This window comes from Cuculus canorus, chromosome 1, assembly GCF_017976375.1.
Source record: "Cuculus canorus isolate bCucCan1 chromosome 1, bCucCan1.pri, whole genome shotgun sequence".
NCBI lineage: Eukaryota > Metazoa > Chordata > Aves > Cuculiformes > Cuculidae > Cuculus > Cuculus canorus.
The window spans coordinates 87,944,351-87,967,550 of record NC_071401.1 but is presented as its reverse complement, the minus strand read 5'-3'; the positions used below and the strand labels follow the sequence as shown (position 1 = coordinate 87,967,550).

At 36.2% G+C, this 23,200-nt stretch overlaps 1 protein-coding gene across 1 annotated transcript in view; it reads left to right on the top strand.

The window, feature by feature from the left end:
- Nucleotides 1-23,200, top strand: part of CFAP47 (cilia and flagella associated protein 47) — a 296,277-nt gene that overhangs the window by 173,435 nt on the left and 99,642 nt on the right. Inside the window, exon 51 of the mRNA XM_054060306.1 lies at nt 5,953-6,050. Within this exon, the coding sequence (XP_053916281.1) occupies nt 5,953-6,050 (98 nt within the window). The remainder of the gene's footprint in view (nt 1-5,952; nt 6,051-23,200) is intronic.

Sequence of the window (23,200 nt, the reverse complement as noted above, 5' to 3'; positions counted from 1 at the left end):
TATTTTTGATGCCAATATGAGAAGTCTGTAAAATTAGAATAAAATATTTCAAGTAAATTAATTTATTTAGCAGTACAATTCGAATTTCTCCATTATGTCCATATACAATTCCTACCTCAAACACCCCAGAAGTCTACAGTTTTCAGGAGACCAAGCCAAATCTTCTTTCATCATCAGTGATATGTGATTCAGCTGAATGATAGGCAGCTGTGTCCCAATCAGGAGAGAAGAATTTTGTCTATTTTTAAGCTGATATATAACCACTGATGCTTGACAGCACATTTAACGGCTGGTGTAGCAGGCACAGGATGAAAAGTAATTTTAAGGAAAGGACAAGTAAAGGGGACAGAGTGAACAAAAATTTCAGTTTGTGGCTGATATGGTAGTAATGTGTTCTCATATAAGTGCACAGAGAAAATCATCTTGTGTGTATAAGGAAGGGGATTTCTCAACTGATAGCTCTTCAGGATATGATACAAAGTACAAGATTAAAAGTATATGACTTACAACACTGATTAGTTAAGCAGAATTTTATAGCATTTTAAAAATTGCACAATAAATTTAAGACATTACACACAGGAGGAATAACTTATTTGCATCACTACTGAGAAGTAGGACAAGACACCAGACTGACTGTGTTACAAATGGATGTTCAACTCTGGAAGAAAATCTGATAATTTTGATATATCACATAAGCTTGAATGACATTTAGAGGGCACCTGTGAAATTTTTAACCTGAAAAGTTTATTGAAAGCTTAAATTTAATTTTCATGTAAACTGTAATTTATTAGTTCTGTGTCTTAACTAAAAACTTTCTATTGACAAATGTAATTATTGTATGTAAATATTAGTTGAAGAAATTGACTTGTTATTAAGGAATAGATAGAGAAATATGTTTGGGTTTTGTTTTTTTTTTTTTTTCCTCTCCTCGAGCAGTTCAGTGTAGCTACATTTAATAGAAAGTACATAGCTTTCTACAATTCCAGTGCTTCCATATACAGAAAAAAAGGTTTGCAAAATAATCAAGGAAAGTTCTAGAAACCTAAAATAAGTAAGCTCTTTAATAGTGTTGCGGATTGAATTTGCAGTAGTTAACATGTAGAAGGTGCTGGTTAGCCCTAACCATTAATGACAGATACTTCATTATAACTAGCAAGGGAGAAAGCCTACTGACCAAGGGAGAGACTAAAAGAGCAGACAGTGGATATTAAATATTTAAGTAGATGCATTCTTTTGTGCAGATTTGTGCTCATCCCTTTTTAGCGGTGATTTCCTGCTGAAGTACTGACTAAACCTTGTTTTCTTTCTTTTATGAGATCTGACAAGATCATGACCTGAAGGTTGCTTAAAGCAGGCTAAGGATTTTTATTTGTCATCGAAGCCCTAGAGTGAGATGATAATGCAACACAGGCCTAAAGTCAAACCGAGCTTGTCTCATAACACATCAAAGTATGGGCTTGGGCTCTAAGAAGAGACTTCAAATGCTGTAAAAATGTAAATGCAAATTTAGAAAAGTAGGTATGTAAGTAGACAAGCATGAGTTTATACTTGTGATTGCAACAGTATTCTCTGTTTTGAGTTTTTCACAGAGTTCTAAGAGCATCACATTCTAGATTGAGATGTCTTTGTGGAGGAAAAGGCATCAACTTGGAATGGTTTTGTATTAGAAAAACATTTTCTGGAGAAAAATATGAGTGCCCACTTTTTTCTGCCTCTTTTTTTTCAAATCTTTGCAGAAAACAGGGACAGATATAATCTTGTTCTTTGAGTTGGAAATGAGCCATCTCTATTTCAGCATGAGTGTATTGAGATTATCTGCATTGTCTGTGATGTTTCAGCCTCATTTTCCCAGCATTTACTACCTGCTAAAGTAAAATTCTTTAAGAAGAAAAACCCACAAAACCCCTCCAAAAACTAGCAAAAGAAATCCTCAACTCCCCAACCTTCTGCTCTATGTATTACCAAATGAACTTCTAATACCAGACCTGTTTCTAGTCATGCAAGTTCTTCTTCACGTTTGGAATAGAAATGCTGAGATACAACTAAAGCAAAGGTCAAGAGGAGTTGTTGTGAATTTGATCTGCTTATATTAATTTTTTTTTTTCAGGGAGCCAAAACTTTAGCATACTTTTGTGACTTTGGGAGGGCAAGAACTAAGTTGTGTCTTGTGGTTTTCCTTGGCAAGAGAAGAAACTCACAGTAAAATTAGGCCACAATTACTTGAGAATGAGGATACTTGAAATGTTGGCTTTGGACTAGCCTATTCAAGTACATTATATGGAGGCGGGACTCATCTATAAAGTCACTATTTGGTATGAAGTTTATGCTAGGTTTTAAGTTTTTAATAATGCAAGTGGGCAGCAAAATAACCATTTAGCTGTTTTCACTGAGTAAAGTTGACAGAACATCGACGTTTATACAACTTCAAGGTCTAATACTTAACAATACTTCTAGGAATGTTTGTTTGGTCAAGAGTTCAGCTGCAAAAATAAATGGAGAATGTTCCTTCAGCAGAGAATTGCCAAGTCCTTTGCGTGTGCTAAGAAAAGTGTTTTTATTGAAGTACTTGACAATTTTTAGGGAAATGCCTGTTGAGGGAGCTATGCAAATAATATTATGATCTAAAATATCTAAATAAATGTAATATAATTTAAAAATATATACAATAAATTCCCTCCCAAACATAATAGCTGTTTTCCAGTAAAGTAATCTTGGGCTGTGTTATTTATTTAGGGTTTTCATATACAGATTTTTGGATAATCATGGTGCTATGTGAACCAGAACTCCCTTATTGACACAGCTGCTGACTTTGTCAAAGAATTCAAATAGTTTTGTGTCTTGTGATTTCTCTCCCTTATTGTGCCTCTTAATAATTTTCTTTGGAATATGTGAACAAACCCATATCTGTAATTTTTTCAGCTTATCCCAGAGAGCTGTCTAAAATTTAGCACCACATTCTCTGCCTTTTCATTTCTTTGTATCTAAAGTTGACTTAAGCAGTGAGGCAAACACGAATTTGCACCACCACAGTTTCATACATGAGTTTCTTTTGAATTGTTGGGCAGAGATTGTCTTGCCCAGGTAATCTGCAGCTTTCTTCTTCATCAGTCTGCTTCAAAACCTCTCCTGCTGAAACCTTAATTTGGGAGAATCTTTCTGATGATTCCCCTCGAAACAAGCTCCAGGGTGGGTACAGGAAGCCCCTGCACTCCACTATAGCAAATGCTTCCGCAAGAAATTAATTTAGATTTTCTGCTGTAGCATTGTCTTTGGCATTTCTTTTCCATCCTAATTGTCTATCAGCCTTTCCAAGTTTGGAAGGCTATGAGCTTCAGATGTGTTTGAAAAGATTTTACTACTGCTTTTTTAAGTCTTTTGCAAGCTACACTCATTCAAGGTTTGTTTTGGTTTTGGGGTTTTTTTTGTTTTTGTATGTTTTTGGAGGTTTGGAGACAGAGAAGCACCCATATTAATTTTCTGTTTAAATAACAGTTAATGCTCTTTCCTATTTTTCTTAATTTTACAGAACAGTAATCTATGAATGTGTTACTTTAATTTAATAAATCCCTTTGTCCTGCTGTTTAATCTCATATCCTAGGTAAATGGAACTTTACAGTTGACAGTTTCTATTTTTGTTTCTTACCTGACTTTTATAGTCTTCTGTTATTCACTTTCTTACAGTTTGACTGCATTTATGATGGTTGTGATGTCCCAAGCAATTGGCACCCTTTGATTTTCTTTTGGACTTTAATTGAGAACTTTTATTTCAGTTACAGATGTTCTGTTTCTGTGTAAGGGGATCCTCATTTCTTGCAGAAGTCATCTCTCTTCTGTATACTATTTTTTTAATTTTTAATTGATTAACTCAGAGTCATGTACATGCCAGAATTCTTTAATGGACATTCAGAAGATATCTTTACCTCAATGATGTTAATTTTTATAAATCTTAAGATGCTGTGGCTATTCAAGAGACTGGAAGATGGTAAAATTCTGCTGGTATTAAAAAACCATAAACTGTATGCATATCAAATTAGCCTGAGCAAAAGAATGGGTAAGTTAACACAGAATGTGTTCAGTGAAGATTTAAAGAAAGTAATATAATTAAAGCCAGTTAAACACAGTTTTACTGGAAATAGGTTTTAGAAATAAAGTCATATATGCAGAATGAGGAACTGCAACAAGGAAAGCAGTGGCTCTAAGAACAGCTGGGGTCACAGCAGAAGAGAAAGTTCCTACTTGGGAGTAGGAACTCCCAAGACTAATACTGTGGTAAAAGAGGACTGCTAACGCAGCTCTCTACTGTATAACTCAAGGAAGTGTGAGTAGGCGTGTTAAAGTTATTTTCATTTCATACAATAGAATAACAAACAGGAATACAGCAAGCAGCTTTTATGCATCTATTTTTATAGGGTGCTGAACAATAGTTTATACTTGCAAAAAAAATTACCATATGAGATGTTTGTGTTGTGGAGATCAGGTCTTCTAGTGAGAGACTTCAGGCTCAATCTCTTTTGCCTATCTGAACAAGATCAAAGAGCTTATTTTATTAACATTCATGACTATGTTCTAACTACAGGAGAAAGCTGGATACTTAATCTAGATCTCTTAAATCTATCAGAGAAAGTCATTACAAGATCTTTTGGACGGTCATTGAAGCAAGTCTAGTGGAAATGAGTTATTAGACTCATATTTAAATGTCTTCTGATGCCAGTAATTAGCCACCAAAACAAACTGCTAGTGATTGTCTTCAAATCAAGACTCAAAGTATGTCTGGAAGTTGTGCTTTAGCAAAACACAGATTGCTTGGCTGAAGTTGCACAACAATCCTATGTAACTGAATAGAATTTAAGTTCTGTGTTATAACAAAATTCATATCGCATAAACTGATTTTAATTTAACTTTGCTTGATATAATGTAAAATTATAAAAATACTGTCAGTCTGATATGGACTGTCTCCAGTTCAAAGATCTGCTTGCCTGTGCTTCCCATGGTTATTGGTAGTAAATACTTCCCCATTTCTGGCCTTAATTGCAACAATCATACAAATTCCAGTTATCTAAGGGTTTCATAATCATCAGCATTAGTAGAATTTAAAATCTATCCTTATGATTTCATGAGCATATGTAGATCATGATAGATCATGATAGATAAATCATGATAGATCATCTTCTGTGGCTTCATAAATGATCTGCTGTGTTCAATGGGAGTCTGATTAATTTCAGTTTTTCTGCGTATCATTGGAATTTCCATCTCGCCTTTTGGAATAGATAGTATAAAAGACTGAAGGGAATCAAATCTTCTGGATTCCTTGCCAGTTTATTGTGTAAATAAATGTGGGTTTATGAGAGTTTATTTCATGTATTTTTCTGGCCAAACTTCTACCAGTCATTGATAAAAGAGCTTGGGATAAGGTAAATAATGAATCTGATCTAATAGGATAATAATGATGCATGAATATTTTGATGTGTGTATATACCATCTTTGAGCATTCTCAGACTCTAATGCAAGCTTCTTTGTTATCACAATAGTTCTGGACATCCTGTCTCAAAACCTGACAAAAATGTATTGCAATGTAAATCAATATATGTATACATTTGGGGATGAATTACACTTAACTGAAAATACTATTAATTTAGAAGAATTTTTAGAATTGAAATAGTTTAAGGAAACCAGATATTAATAAATGATAGTTAAAATTTTGAAACAACCTAATAGTCCAGGAAACTGATTTGCCAAAATGCTATTTCTATACAATTGGTGTATATATTGATTTTATTACTATTTTGAATCCAGACAAGAAGCGATTAGAAAACGCAGTTGGTTGACAGCAATTAAATCAATTAAATCAGTTCAGTTCTGCTAAAAGTCCAAATTTATTATTTGATTTGAATTCTGCTAGGACTGATCACCTCATGAGATGATTTGTAAGACATTTTGTTCTTTTTAACATAGGAAGAAGTTCTTCAAATTGCAAAGTCTGGTTTTCCTTAAAGATTAACAGCATACCTGCAGCACCAGAAAGAAGGATAGATGTGAAATGCAGAGCTCTGGTAAGATTACTCTAAATGTTTAATTTTGTTCTACTACATTAGAAGGAAAACATGATTTTTATTGTTGGTCTGGCTGCTATCACAAAGGATTAATCAATTTTATTAAATGACTGCTCACAAATGCTTTTGGAATAATAAAACACAATACTTATTAAGACCTCATTTAAACTCAGTTATATGAACTAAAACGAATGCTTGAAAAAATTCCTTTATGCTATTTGAATAATTACATTTTTATCCTGCTGACATCTGCTTCTAATTTTGGTTGTCAGATAGAGTTGAACTCTATAAAAACTCCAAGCAGTTTGTGTATAGTCCACAGCAGTCTTTTGATATCCTCCTTCCTTTTGCATGCCAAATTATTATTGTCATTTAGATTTCATTAATCATTGGAATAATTGAATGGTTTGAGCTGGAAGGGACCATAAAAATCATCTAGATCCAAGCTCCCTGCCATGGGCAGGGACACCTTCCACTAGATCAGGCTGCTCAAATCCTAATCCTACCTGACCTTGAACACCTATAGAGACGGTGCATCCATGACATCTCTGGGCAACCTGTTCTAATGCCTCACCACCCTCACAGAATCATAGAATTGTAGAATGGGTTGGGTTGGAAAAGACCTTTAAAGGCTATCTAGTCCAACCCCCATGTAGTGAGCAGGGTCATCTTCAACTAGATCTGGTTGTTTAGAGCCCTCTTCAACCTGACCTTCAGTGTTTCCAGGGATGGGACTTCCACCACCTCTCTGGGCAAACTGTTCTAGTGCCTTGCCACCCTCATTTTATAAAATGTTGTCCTTATATCTAAGTTTAAGACCGTCATCCCTTGTTCTATCATAACAGACCCTGCTAAAAGGTTTGTCTCTTTCTTATAGGCTGCTTTTAGGTACTGAAAAGCCATAATTAGGTCTCCATGGGGCCTTCTCTTCTGAACAACCCCAACTGTCTCAGCCTGTCCTCGTGGCAGAGGTGTTCCATCTCTCTGACCATTTTTGTGACCCTCCTCTGGACCTGCTCCAACAAACTCATGTCTTCCTTATGCTGAGGGCTCCAAAACTGGACACAATACTCCAGGTGGGATCTCACCGGAGTGGATTAGAGGAGCAGAATTACCTCCCTCAACCTGCTGGCCGTGCTTCTTTTGATGCAGCCCGGGACATGGTTGTCCTTCTGGGCTGTGGCCACATGTTGCTGGATCATATCTGGTTTTTCATCTACTAGTATCTGCAAGTCCTCCTCTGCAAAGCTGCTCTCAATACCTTCATCCTCCAGCCTATATTGTTACTGGTGGTTTCTCCAAGCCAGATGCAGGATATTGTGGGGAACCATGCCAAAAGCCTTGCAGAAGTCCAGACAGATAGCATCCATAGCTCTTCCCTTGTACGCTGATGTTGTCACTCCACCCTAGAAGGCCACTAAGTTGGTCAGTCTGGACTTTCCCTTGGTGAAGCCATGCTGGCTGCCTCTGATAATCTCCCAGTCCTCCACATACCTTAGCATAGCTTCTAGGAAGACCTGTTCCATGCTCTTCCCAGGTACAGAGGTGAGGCTAACAGATTGGTAGTTCCCAAGATCCTTATTTCTACCCTTTCTAAAAATGAGTGCAATGTTTCCTTTTTTTTCCAGTCACTGGGGACTTACCTGACTGCCTTGACTTCTCAAATATTGTGTAGAGTGGCTTGGCAACTATCTCAGTCAGTTCCCTCAGGACAATAGGATACATCTTGTTAGGTCCCATAGACTTAGTTATATTCAAGTTCCTCAGGTGGTCACAAACCTTATCTTCTCTTACAGTAGGAGGCACTTTTCTCCCCCCATCTCTGCCTTATAGTTCATCCGCTCAAGAAAGCTTGCCAGTGAAGAGTGAGGCAAAAATGTTTTTGAGTAGCTCAGCTTTCTCCTCGTCTATTGTTACAAGTTTGCCAGTTTTGTTCTCAGAGGGGTACGCTTTCTTTGACCTTCATTTTCTGGTTGACATACCTGCAGAAGCTGCTCTCATTCTTGCATCCTTGGCCAAGCACAGTGTCAGCTGCACCTTGGCCTTCCTAGCCCCATCTCTACACAACCAGGCAGCATCCCTATGCTCTTTCCAGGATACCTGTCCCTGCTTCCATTGCCTGTGTATTTCTTTCTTGACCTTTAGTTTGACCAGCAGGTCTTAACTCAGCCACCCTGGTCTCTTGCCTTCCTGTCCTGATTTCTTACACCTGGGGATTGAGAGCTCTTGTGCTCTACCAAAAGCATCCTTAAAGATCTGGCAGCTCTGTTCTGCTCCATTTTCTGAGGGCAGTTTTCTGGGGGGTTCTGTTGTCAAACTCCTTGAAGAGTTTCCTAAATTTTCAGGGTCCTGAGTTCACCATTCGCCTGACTCAGGACTGTGAACTCCACCAGTGCATGATCACTGCAGTCCAGGCTGCCTCCAATCTTGATGTCACTGATTAGCTCACTTGTTTTGGTGACCACCAGGTTCAGTATAGCATGCTCTCTAGTAGGGCTGCCTATTACCTGGCTTAAGAATGTATTTAATTGTATTTGTGTTACTAGATATGTAAATATTTTACTCTCAAAATTAATTAAATTTTGTTAGTCATTTTAGAAGAACAATTGCATCATATTAAATAATTTTTACATTTTAAATCATTTAAGTATGCAAAGATAAAATAACTGTTTAATATGTGTTCTTAATTGATACTATTTTTATTCTCCAAAGATTTGTAATTGCAATTATCTTTGAATCATACTTTGTAAGGCTTTTATATTCTAGGTTAATACTTTTCTTATCTTCTGTACATGGATATTTGCTTTATCATCTAGATGTCCTGTTTTCCACATGAATTGTAAGCAGCTAAGAAATGCTGACTTTAATAATGCATGCTGGTAACAGGTTCTATTGAATAGAAATGACTGGTACGATAATTTGCTGCAGGAATTTTTTGCAAAATAAAATATGTGATAGAAGTGGTAGGGAATACCTCTTCCAGTAAAAGATGCTAGAGAGGGAGAAGAGTCTCCTCAGTTGATTTTACATGTTGATGTGTGTTTATGAGAGGGAAAAACTGAAAAACAGTAAGCATTTATTGTTGTTTATATATCAATTCTGATTTGCTTTTCTTTCCCTGAAGTGTGAACTTTCTTTCCCTTTATTGTGAACTTATATAGGGCTGAGAAACAGATAATTATGTTTTCAATATCTCAGCGATGGGTGAGCATGAGGGTAGGGAGTGTCTGGTGCCTAGTAAGAAACACAAAAGCTAAACTAAAAGAGTTTGTGATTTAAGACCTTGAAAAGGATAGTTTAGGTTTATGTCTTACAAGATTATGCCTTGTCTGGTATAATTTTCTGATCTGAAAAAAGCTGTTAAAATGGTGAAAGGAAAAGCTGGATTTAAAGTATATTATTGACTCCTATTGTATAATAATTTCTCAAGGTGCATTGTAACTCTGCCTGTATTTTTTAATCTAATTCAGTATGAAAAAAACACACTTGCAAAACACACAGTAAAATCCAACATTTTACTATGTATAGGGCACTGAAATTCTTGGCCCGAGAGAGATAATAACTTTCTCAGAAGATGAAGGAGGTACAGAAGTAGTTATACCTCTTCTTCAGGTCTCTATGGAAAATCTAGAAAAACATTTTTATTGATGACTTTTGAAGATGATGCAAAGGTTTCTGACTAACAAATGATAAACATGGTTACTATTATAGAATTGCTACTGCTGAATTGACTGGTTACATGCTAGGTAGTTTATTTTGGAGTGGAGAGCTTTCTGTCTCTAAGGGGAGTGACTGGGATTATCCTAGCTAGTGTCTTATTATAGGCTGTCAGACTGACACTGATAAAAAGAACTAGTAGAGTAACTGGCTGCTAAAGAATCGTTAAATACAAGCAGAAACCAAATAGTGATGATGGTACTGGTATTAGAATGTTGTTCACAGATCTTGTTCTTGGAGGTTGAATTTGTATTGAAATACTGGAAGAAAACCAAAGAAATCTGCTAAAAGCATGGGACACTGGAAAAGCAGGCCTTGTCATATAGATGCTAAATGTCTGTCAGCTGAGTTTGGCAAATAAAAATGGAGTAGGAATGTGAACATTTACTAAAGAATATTGAAAAGAGAGTGATAGACTCTCTCAGTTTTGCTGTCTAATATGCATGAAGAGCTAGCTGTCAAAAATTTAAATCTGAGAAATATTTAACCTTGTGTAGAATGTCCTAGTAATGAGAAGAATAAAACATTGGATGGTCTTCTGGTGAAAACAGTAGACAGAGTCTTTTAAAGCTGAAATTCCTTCAAAAGCTGATAAATTTTTAAAAAGCATAGACACCTGCTACATGTGCTACATCAGTGAGTCAAATTTAGTGAATACATTGATCTCTTTTTAACCTTGGATTCTGTCTTCTTCTTCTTTTTGGTGCTTGGAAAGAAAAGGATTAGCAGCATTTAATTTAAGATACTCATAATGCTTCCTTTGGACAGTAGTTTTAGCTGCATCTCATAGTCGCAATACAAATTTATTCTCGGCATATCAAAAGTATTTTTTCTGTCTCACATAAATGATCAGATTTCTGATAGATTATAAACTGGCTACAGCAGAGGTAAGGTTGGCACAATGGAGTTTTGAAACAAACAAGATGTATAACATCTTGCTTTTCTTAGTGGTAGACATGTGGCTGCAGAGGCTTTCCACCTACAGGTAGTGAGGGAGTCCCCAGGGACGTGAGGGCTAGCGAGCATCCCAGGAACAGTGGACAGTATGGGATCATCTTGATATGTCACCTGGGTGCCATGAGTGCTATATATATTAACAAGACCTTGATGCATATGTTTACTTGCAAATTCCAGTTTTGTGTTTGAGGTTTAGAAATGCTTTAGGCTAACTCAGCCTTTTGTACTTCATAAATGAGTGTCTGTTTGAAATGTAATGCCTGTGACAGGATGATAGTTCATACCATATGAAAATGGGTGGCAATATGTGTGTGTCAGTTTCAAACGGATCTTGTAACTGTAGTTATTCTAACCCTTATCGATAGCCTGACGCAGTGGCCATCAGCTGATGTTGCTAAAGGAATCCTCTGTTGAAGTGTGCAGAGAATTTTGAAGAAGCAAATAGGTCTACCTTCGGCACAATGCAATTAACTGTAGCTCAGGTCTTGGAGGCAGGACAGAATTGTTCACTACTACTTTCAGTGCACAGAATCAGCTAAAAAGTAATAGCACAGTTCTGTTTCTACTGCCTCCATCTCCCCCTCACACTTATGTAACTTTAACAAGGCATTGTGTGACTGTCCTCTTCGAATTTGCTCAGGATTTTCTGTGCTAAGTGGTATTGCATGTGTTTTCATGTCTTTTGTATAATACGTAATTTTTGCTAGGTTCATGTTCTTGAATTGGAACAGCACAGGATTTTCCAGTTACATTTATCTTTGGTTTGCACTGTTAATTTTGTGTCTTACTATCCTTAAAGTGCAAAATTTTAGTCTCAAAAGGTATCTGCAAGTATGCAAAGATATCTGAAACACTTTTAGTTAATTGGTTTAACTTGCATTTTTAAGAAAATATAATAAATCTGCATGTTTACATTGAGACCAATCTCACTACATATTAATTTTGGATGTGTACTTTCTCCCAACATAAAATCCAAAGTGGGAGTTGAATAGTTAAACAGAGTAAACCTGGCTTTATGCTGCTCAAATTTTGTTAAAACTCTTCTGGTTCATCATGGCTGAAAGCATTTAAACTTGTATTTTGCTAATAAAGCAAATTATGATTAGGCTATTTAATGGAGGAGAAAAATATTGAATGTGTGCCATATTTAAAAAGTAATTTTAAAGCCCTACTCTAAATCCAATTATTTTAATCACTGTATACCAGCAAAGCAAATATCCTTGTTTAAGTAGAATGATTGAGAGGGGTTTTGTGGCTGGATGAAAATGTTTTCAGTAGGCAGAAATTTGCCACCTCTTCAAGGGAAATCTTTTCTATTCCTCCCTTCAATAACTGCCAAAAAATAGGGAAAATAAGGATATGGAGAATTACACTTTTTTTTTAAAACCTCCTCAACTTTATAGATATATAAAATATACATACACACAAAAGTATACATATTAATTTATATTAAAATATAGAAAGGCAACAAGCTGTGCTGAGGATGCAGTTTCTGGATGAAGTAGAATATCTATTAAATGCATTTAGTAACAGAATAGTAGGCTAGTCATTCCAATAAATAAAAGATGATAATTGCTTGTAATTCATCTTTTTATGTGTTATTCATGCTTGCAGATAGCAGACTCTCCGTAAATTAGGATAAGAAGTTAGATTTTAGACTGGTTAATCTATCTGTAAATAGTAATTTTGGCTTCCTTCTCGTCCCAGATGTATCTCCCTTAAAACGAGAACTTCAGTCTAACTTCAGTCTTCACTTTAGATTCAAATTCTATTGTAGTCCTTACTCTTCAGTAGATAGTGATTTTTAGGAAATGAATGAGTAGAGACCTCAGGCTCTGATCCATAAATGGAAGGAAGTGGCTTTTTAATTTTAAAAGGTAATATTTTTTGCTGGTTGTATTTTTTTTAAATATAGAAATCTCAAAATTCCTTTAATTTGAAACACAACTGTCTCTAAATTGAATTGGGATTAATTATTTTGTTGTCTATGTGGCCAATAAAATGCTCTGCACAGATTGCGCGGTATGATACAATGCTTCAAAAGTCAGTATGGTGTTTGAATAATAAAAATATATACATCTCTTTTTCTTTGCGTACATTCATTTCTTCTACCAAGAAAATGGTAGTAAAAAAAGAAGTGGCCTTAAATTTGGCCTATAACTGTTTTATGTTGTTACATTCATAGTCTTTGCAACAGTGCACCTCCTCAATTTCTCAGCTTTTCTCCCAGATCATCAGTACTCCAGGTATCTCCTGTGTTTGATAAATGCATGGTACCACAATTTTGCAAATAACTGAATCAAATATTGATTTCAAGTTTTGTCATGGTAGTTCTACATGTGTGTTTTTCCAAGCAAGAGCTGGAGCACAGTCTATTTCTTCAGTTTGCAGTTGATCTTCTTTAAGATAGGTTTATTTTAATTTTTCTCACCGGAGTTTTTTTGGGGGAGAGTGGGGGCATGATTGGTAGTTATATGCGTGTAGGTTTTTGTTGTTTTGTGTTTCAACCTAGACAGTTTGGTACACAATTTCTGATTGCATTTAAATTGAATAAGGATATTACACATCTTCACATATAAACTGCACGTTTACTTTCTGATGAGGTAGATACATCACTTGGAAGTCTAGCAAGCATATGACAAGTAGCGTTTTAAGTCCAGACTGTTGTATAATTTGTTAATAACGCTGAATAGTGACAGCCTCAATATTTGTATTTTAGGCCATAAAAAAAGTAAGTGTTCAATTGTTCTTTCTCTAAAATTTTTGATGGTTTCTCTGAAACTCACCTCTGAAACACTGAACTCACTGGACTCTCTAGGCACAGCCTGTAAGGGTGCATTCCAGCTTTGAAGGATTCCTGCCAGCTGTGATTGTTAAAGCATGACAAACAGGGGAACCTTTACCAGTGTTTCGATGATAAGCCTATTTTTCAGAGGAGGGGTATTATCAGGTATTGTTAGTACTGAAATAACCCAGTCAGTCCTAATGCTGCTCATAATGAACACCTCCAACCTTACAACTTCATCACTCACTGCCCAGCTTTGAACTCTGTTTTTTGCCAGTTGTCATAATGAAAGCAATCAGTCTAAATTCTAAGTATATGTATCTTTTGTGGGTGTCCTTTACCTTTCAGTCCAGCCTGAAAAATGGTTCAAAATTGGCACTGCTGATCTATAAAGAACACTTCCCCATAGTCATTAGTTATGCTACATGTACAAACATCTCCATAGCAAATAATTCCAATGAGGAAATTTTGGATTTTTGACACCTCATTACCTATTCTGTGACTTTGAAAAATCCCTTTAAGTTCTGCTATGTTCTGCATGAGGTATTTGGCCCTGACAGATATCGACAAATCTATTAAAAGAGATTACCTAAAAGCTAGTTCAGGAAAAACAGAGAAGGTACCTTCACTGGGTGATCAGGCCCAGTCAACACGGGTTCATGAAAGGGAGATCCTGCCAAACTAACCTGATCGCCTTCTATGACAAAGTGACTTGACTACTGGATGAGGGAAAGGCTGTGGATGTAGTCTTCTTAGACTTCAGTAAAGCCTTTGACACAGTTTCAAACTTTCACACTCTCCTGGGTTGAAAACTGGTTGGATGGCCGAGCCCAGAGAGTGGTGGTCAATGGAGTTAACTCCAGCTGGAGGCCAGTCACAATCTAAATCATGTTGTTGATGTTGTCTGTCAGTAGCTGACGGCTTTTCGTATTCTTTATTCTGAAAATCAAGCTGTCTTTTTTATTATACATGATTACATGAAAGATTCTGTGTTTTAGCGTGTGGAATTATAATTTCTGTTGATCACAAGAATGCTGTTCACCTGTCAATAGCAATATTGTTCTACAAGTCTAAGAGAGAGGAAGAAGCAGCATAGTGCTGTTATTAGCTAGATCTGGAAATGCAAATCAGAAAGAAAATAAGGAAAACTTCAGTTCGCAACTTGATTGGCCTTGGCACAAAGAAGCCTTCTGCATCAAGGAGCCATCCTTTGGACATCCTTTTTCTTTCCCAAAATTCTGCTCTCTTCTGTAGATGGTCGGCTGAGGAGGAAGGGTAGATGACAGAAGGAGATTCCTGTTAGTCCTGTTGTTGGGTCTACTTAAAGTCTTCTCACCCAGCTCCAAAAATGATTTTTCCTTGTAATGTATTCATAAGCTGCAGGTCAGAAGTAGCACCCTTGCCAACTCAATGATGTTTTTCTTCTCATAGAATATATTGACTCAAGGCATGGTTTCCCTCAAAAATCACGGCAGGTATTTAGCACCTAGGATCATGTTTTGAGGACTGCAGAGGCAGAAGCCATCTGTGGGAGATGGTTTCACAGAAAGCCACAACAAAAAGAGATCACACAAATGATGTGTTTGTTTTCTCTTTATTGTGCCTTTTCCCTGGCACCTCTACTTATTTTGTTTGATTACTTGAAGGGATTCAACAAGGAAAGATGCATCTGTGTTAGCCTCTTGGGTCACAGCAAAAGTGTGTTCTTTGGATGTCTCTCCTGATCATTCCTACTTATTGCACTTTCATTTATATCACACTGCAGTCCTGTGAGTGCACGAAATGCATCTCTTTTGGGTGTGACTTAACCGGAGAATATTTTCCAGGTGCTCGTCTAATATTCTTCAACTATTAATGGATGTTTACATTCATGGGAGTGAAATAGAACTACTCATAAGCAAAACGTTCATGAGCGGTCATACTATGTGGATACTGGGTCCTCATCACCAACTGTTTTACTTTATGTGTCTATTCTTTTTGTGTCTTGCTACATGCTAATACAAGTAGACAGTGGCACCCAAATATTTGGAGCTATTCCTGTCAAAAGACTGTGATATTTACTATAACAGAAGTTTTCATTTTGTAGGAACTACATTATATCTATAGACAAGTATATTGTGGAGAGCTTGTTACAAATACAACCAGTGCTAAAGTAGATCCAATTTAGAATTTAAATTATGTGTCGGTGTCTTTTTTTTTTCTTCATTATTTATTTAATTAAAAGAAAAATCATATAGTTAAGAATATTTTGTAATACAGCTTGGCAGTTGAAGACAGTGACACTGTTTTCATAGTTGTGGTATGTTTTTTTTAATAAATCCTAAGCTCAATTGTAATCTAAATACTGTTATACATGGCTGATATTTGGAACATGTTCTCTAAACTGAGTAACGTGAAGTTATGAACCATACCCTAAGACCAGTACTTAGGATATGCTTTTACAGCAATCGGTAGCATAAGAAGTAATGTTTTGAAAAAGAGCCATGGCAGCATTGTTTGTGGAAGAACAAAAAATTTGGGAATGCAGTAATTATAAATCACTCAAACTAAAAGCAGTTTGCAAGTAATTCAGACAGAACGTATTTGTGTATCCCATTTTAAAAAAGGAATTATCAAAACAACAGTAAATTATTAGAATTATTAGAATGTGAGTGAAAATCTTTGATAAAAATGTAGCACATGCTAACCCCTTCCTCTCTTCCCTACAGAGGAATTAATCAGCTCAGTGATGTAGCTGCAGGGAGCTAATGTAGATCACAGAATGACAGCTGAGCTGTCATTAATTGCCATTGAATGAAAACATAAGGTTAGCTCTAAACCATGTAATTAAAGGGATGTTTCATCTGTACTAGATGAGTGGTCATATGTATGTAAAATGTCAGATGAGGAGAGTAGCCTCGTATAATTAAACTACTATGTCATTTAGTTCATAGCTGTTGTTGCTAGCCCTGTGGCTTATAAATGAAAATGAGGGTTTTTTTTTGCTGAACCATTAAACACAGCAAGTCTGTAGAAAAAGCTATTTTTTAAGAATTTCCTCACTGATGCTATCTGGAGTACAGACGGTATAGCTTAGTCAATTAGGTGTTAAAGTAATATCCCTGAAAGGAGAGCCTTGAACTCTGTTCCTTGGATATAGCTCTGTAATGATAGTCTTTATTATCAGTAGAATTTGTGCTAGATTTTCAGCTCAAGAAATTCAAACAATACCTGAATCAGGAACTTGAAGTAAGTGTATAAAAGTGCTTGATTATGGATTTGATTTGAAAACAGATGTTGTGTTAAAGTTTGTAAACTGCTCTTATCTCAGGAATTACTTTAAGTTATACAATTTTAGCTAACATTTTTACTTTAGGCCAAAAGTCAATCTATTTTAGATGGTTTGGCCTATTGAAAAAGGATTCCAGGTCTTCTCTCTTCTATATGAATCAGAGTAAGAAATGAGTAAATAATTGTGACAATATGGACATATATCTGGCACTTGTTTAGTCATAATCCTTACTAGAAAGGATGGACCAGTGTCTGAAGACTGTTCTTCAGCCCTTTCTAAAATTAGTTTGCTGCTTGATTTCAGTTCCTGGTATAAAGGTATATGAAAATCATTCCCACTGAAATCTTAGAAGACTAACAGGAACCTAAAGTCTTGGTAAACATAGATAGTGCATTAGTTTAATCTCCGTAATAATTTGTTTAAACTAACCTAAAGGTCAGACAATTGGTTCCCTGCAGCAGATATTTCTATTGAACAAATTTCAGCTAAAGTGATTTGAGAGAAATGTGGAGTAAGAATTATCACTGCTCATTTCATATAGAAAGAGAGAGTGAACGTGTACTCAGTAATTATTCATTTATATCTTTCTCTGCAATTTAGAAAGAATACTTTACAAAGAATTTTAACAGTTCAAAGGAACCATCTTAGAGAGCAAGGATCTTTCAGAATCCAAATTAAAATCTGTTTGTGAATATTCATTATTCATTCATTAAATAACATTTCTAGTTATTATTAGTTGTTTGTGCATTTGCAGGTATTTGTGGATTTAAATGCAGAGAAATCAACCATATTTTTTAATTTTACTGCTTGAATATTTAAGTATCTTCAATCATTGACAGTATTGTAACAATTTACAATTTTTTGAAAAATTTATTTTGGTTACTTTATTTTACTAGGTGTTTACTGTGGATTTCCCAATGGGACATAGTAGCACAGAGGCTGAATTTAGGCTGATAAATTTAATTTCATTGTTTCATATTGCTTTGAAAAATGGACTATAACAGTTACTTTGCCTTGGAAATAAGTTTAATGGATTTATTCAGGTTCTGTGTAGAGGCCAAGAAGTAATCTGATTCTTAAGTTTATATGTAGAATTTCTAAAAGTCTGGCAGTTATTGCTTTGAGCACGCTTACTCTTTAGCAGCTGTCTGTTTCATTGAGAGAAGACTATGTGTATATTGCTGGTTCACTGAGTCAAGAGACTTCCTAATCCATCCATATATTTGAAAAATAGCATTGGCTGTCTTGAGAGGAAATATCTAATATATGAGCTTCAAGAGGGATCTGTACAGCAGGAGATAAGCCAGAGGGGAAGATCTCTTTTGAACAGTGAATTATTAGTTTCTGCTTTAATAAAATCAAATGCCTGGAAGGGATTGATTTTTGTTTCCACGTAAGTGCGGAGACAATGGTTCGTTTCTATCCTCACCAAGTATTTCTTTTTCTCTCTTTCTCTAAAGTTCCTCAGAGCCACATGAGTACCCTGAAGTTGTTAATGTAACTCTGAAACATATGCTTCCCACCCTCACTTCCATGAGAGTTCTTGCTGTGATGAAACTTGTGCCGATGTTGCCATTTTTATTGGCTCCTAGATCCGTGCCACTAATGCACCGCTTCTGTACTCTTCAGTGGTGATTTTAAAAGATCAGTGTCACAGTCTTCACACTTAGCAAGATGTTTGCATGCAGATCTAAGAATAGGCGAGTTGTTTCCATTACTGATTCTAGCTCTTTGCAACCTTCAAACCTCCTTGTTTTGGCAATCTATAGAAAACTAAGTGCAACAGTCTGTTCTGTGTGATCCATATACAACAGATGGTGACTGTAGGATGAATAAAACAATTAAAAAGCACTTCCTTGACATTTACTCAAGTTTTAAAATTAAAATCCCAGGAGGATACTTTTTACTCTATAAAAGATGTAGGATGAAATAATGATTTATGTCCAGATACATGGATATGCAAAAGAAAAGTGTATTTCAGGGGATTGTAATAGCAATCATTTCCCTCACAAGATGATACACCAGGTACTCAAAATTGAGCACACAGGAATGTGGAGAGCTCAGTATTTAAAGGGCTTTATATTCATAATCATAAATCCATGGTTCTCTAATAAACACTTTCTTCCATATTCTTCCCATACTGCCACAAACAGAGAGAAAGACAACTTTCTGGGTCACAGCAGAACTAGTCAGACTGCACAGAGAGACCCAGAGAAGTAAGAGGGGGCCTTTGTTCAGATTGCCCTAATCTGAGCTCTTTCAGACGTTCTAGTAACAGATATCAACCAATAATAATATCTATCATAAAATTATAGAATGGTTTGGGTTGAAAGGGACCTTAAAGACCATCTATTTCCAAACCCCACACCATGGGCAGGGACACCTCCTACCAGACCAGGCTGCCCAAGGCCCCATCCAACCTGGCCTTGAACACCTCCAGGGATGGGGCAGCCACAACTTTCCTGGGCAACCTGTGCCAGTGCCTCACCACTCTCATTGTAAAGAATTTCTTTCTAATTTCTAATCTAAATCTTCCCCCTTCCAATTTAAAGCCAATCCTCCTCATCCCATTGATACATGCCTTTGTAAAGAGTGCCTCCTCAGCTTTCTTGTAGCCCTCTTCGGATACTGGGAGGCCATTGTAAGGTCTCCCCAGAGCCTTCTCTTCTCCAGGCTGAACAACCCCAACTCTCTCAGCCTGTCCTCATAGCAGAGGTGCTCCATTCCTCTGACAATCGTCGTGACCCTCCTCTGGACGTTTTCCAAAAGTTCCATATTCTTATGCTGAAGATTCCAGAACTGGACATTACTCCAGCTGGGGTCTCACAGGAGCAGAGGAGAGAAGAATCACCTCTCTAGACCTGCTGGCCATGCTTCTTTTGATGCAGTCCAGGATACGGTTGTCCTGCGCTGTGAGCGCACATTGCCAGCACATGTCAAGCCTCTCATCAACCAGCAATATAAATTTTTGTGTTAATATTATTAATAAACATTGCTTGTGAAATAGTGAACTTGCTTTACCTTTACAGAGTAAACACTGAGGGAATATGTGGAACAGATTGCTAACACAGATACCCAGTATGCCACGTATGCAAGGCAAAATTAATAATGCAGAATTTGTTGTATGTGAGAAAGTAATCTGTGAGGAGGCTTCGAGTATTTAATAGGTAACTTTGCTTGGATCAACACCAAATAACATGGATGTTTTCTTTTTAAAGTTAATCTGATCTTTTCAGCTACAGTAAGGCATAGAACAAGATAAGTCTTATAGAGACTGTTTCTTCAGGTTTATATATATTTCTGTTTTCAGAAAACCTATGAACATTTAAGAAATTCTTGTTGACTTCATGATAAATATGCAGAAATCATCAGCAGTAACCAAGCCTTCCAAAGTCTGTTCTAATCTACTGGAATTACAACTTTACTTTATTATTGTAACTTCATACAACACTTGAAAACAAATCAGTGAGACCATCAGAAAATAATTGCAGCTGTTTGTTGTAGTATTGTATGGGTACGTGTAATTAGCTCAGGAACAAAACTTATAGTCCTGTGTACATTCAAAGTCCAAGGATAATAGTGCACTTCTTTGTTAAAGAAGAGACTGACAAAGGTTTGCTTAAGTACTTAACTTGGATGACATTCACAAATGTCTCTGTGGGTGAGATTTAGTCTACATCTGAGAGAAACGATTGAAAAGGACATTTTTTGCTAACTGTTTTCCTGATATATCAGAAGCTATTTCGAAACATTAAGTGTCCTCAGTTTTGTGTCTCCTTGACTTCTCTGAAAGAAAGGACTGGTTGCAACTCATGATTGTCACTATTATGATGTTGATTTTGGGTAAGTATCTCCATGCCATGCAATGCTTGAAGAAGAATTGCATATTATCTTTCCATGAGACATAACTGACTCTGAAAATGCAGTAGTACCTGATAATTCTCTTGACTTTGTTATCTAAGAGCAGTACATGTCCAAGTTACAAATCTTGCACTTCCTGGTGCTTTTATTGAGTAATACTGACCTTAAGTATTTTTTTCTGCCATTGTGGATATGACAATCTGTGAAGGAGATAGGATATTCTGGAAAAAAAAAGAGAAATGTTTCTTTTTGAGAGATGCAGTCTGGATTTATTGAAATGTCAGTCTTCCAAGATAGTCCTGTTGAATGAGGACTGAAAATGCATCTATTGATTTGATTCAAACTATGTTTTCCATCATTGGTACCTCATATATTACTTGTATCTGTACAGCAAGGTGACCTGTAAGAATGATTAATAGGAGCTGTATTGAAATCTATCAGTTCCTGAGTTATGCTTTCCAAAAAATGTTGTTGACAAAGTAGATATAAATTATTTTCCTGTAAAATCCTCTTAAGATTAATTTGGTCCTTGTTACATTAATACAGTGGTAGATATATCCTTCCAGATTGGCTGTGGTAATGGAAAATATGGACTTATTGTTGCATTTTTTTTAGTAGTGCTTGCTAACCTGATTTAGCTTTGATAAGCCAGTTTACTGTACAGGGTGGCTTAGGCAACAAAGCTGATCACTGAAAGAGCCAAACTTCAGCAAAGAGGTTGGAAAAAAGTAGCTATAATTCATTATTTCTTCATTTCACACTGCTGGATCTGAAAAGGAAATCTGCCTGTGGTCTCAGGAGGTTGGAGAATTATAGAGCTTCAGTTTGTATGGACTTAAAGGTGGCCTTGATTTTAGATGCAATGGAATACTCATAAAAGTATAAGCACAGGTATTACTTCCTCAGTTATGGGAATCTGGGATATTAATTTGACTTTAAGTCATTCTGTATATACTTGTCAGTTATGTTTTTGTTATCTTAATATAGCATTTCTCTTTGCTTCAACATCTTCTATCTATCTGTCTATATCAAACTGGGAACGTTATACAGATGGACTAAACAGGGGTGCATGGAAGTCCGGATACGTGCATATTATTTAGTGCATTAGCTTTTCCTATATGTGTTACAAATTATTGTAACATCATTTGGTGTGGGTTTTTTGAAATGAATGAATGTCTATGGTGGATCTGAGGATGTCATAGATAGCTTCAGTGTCACCGAATAATATACTTTTGGAATCCTCTCCTCTGCTTCAATTTCAGAAAGATATTTTTAGCAATCATCTGTTATAAAACGTTGTTTTCCCAGTTTGTTTGCTTACTACAATTTCTAGTCCCTCAGGAGGTTAACAGTGTAGTATATTTTAGTCAGTGAGCTTAGAATTATTGTAACAGCATGAACTAATCATCTCTATATTCAGTTTTAGGGTATTATTACTTGGGCACTAATGCACTTTTCAGGTAAAAGCAATTCTATTTGGTGTGATTTTATGTGTAAATTTATATGCAAATTTACATCTGAAACTCATTGTATTATATTAATATATATTAATATAATATCTGATATTAAATGTCCTATGTACATTATTATTAATAGTCTGATATTAAATGTCCTATGTACATTATTTTTTTCATCTAGTCAGTTTCTTGCACTGTAATAGTGATATGAGTGGATTCCTTACTAAGCGGGCTTTACAAATATACAATTTGTTTAAGGTGTTTAGTCCTAGATTTCAAGTAGTTGAATTTATTGTTCTGATAAAGACTTAACTGTTGATGAACAGTTGGTGCCTATTTTTTGCAAGCTGATATTTTCTAAGGCATAATATGCCAAGTGAAATGGGAAAATACAATATCAAGATATGACAGTGCTGTGGTTCTCTGTCATCATAACCCCTACAAGGAAAGGAGAGGGTTATCTCGCCATTAGTTTACATGACAGAGAGGAGAAAGAAAGAGGGTTTATGTGATGAAGAAAGTGGTTCACTTCACAAAGATGTGCTCGGTTAACTTACAAGTGACTAGAAAGCTGAAAGGGGTCACCCCCTCAAGAGACAGGTTAGGAATTCCATGTGTCTGAATGGCCGTTGGGACAATAACCCAGCTGAGTGTGGACATATGAGTCTGAATTAGAATTTAGTGTAGTGAGGAGCAGTGGTAAGAAGTGAGTGTTGGAAGCAGCTTACATTAAGCAATACAAGTGCCAGCTCTGATTTCTACTAACCAAACTGGGCTGAACTATGTTCAGCATGGCCCTAAAACTGTCATCAACTCTTCTGAGCCCCTCACTTGAATCTCTTTTGTTCCAAGAAAGGGAAATTAATAATAATGATACAAAAGCAGTCTCTTTCTTAACTCCTTCTACCAAAGTCCAGAAACACTGATGGTAACATCAAAAGTTCTGATCATGTTGAGCCTATGGAAGATAGAAGACCATGATCTATTTTTTCATGGATATTGCCACCATTGCAAGTTCAGTCTTTGAGTAAGCATCATTCCTGCTTGTTCTAAAGCATTAAGAAGTGTAGTTAGTCTTTAAGAAACTTTGGCCAGATGAAGC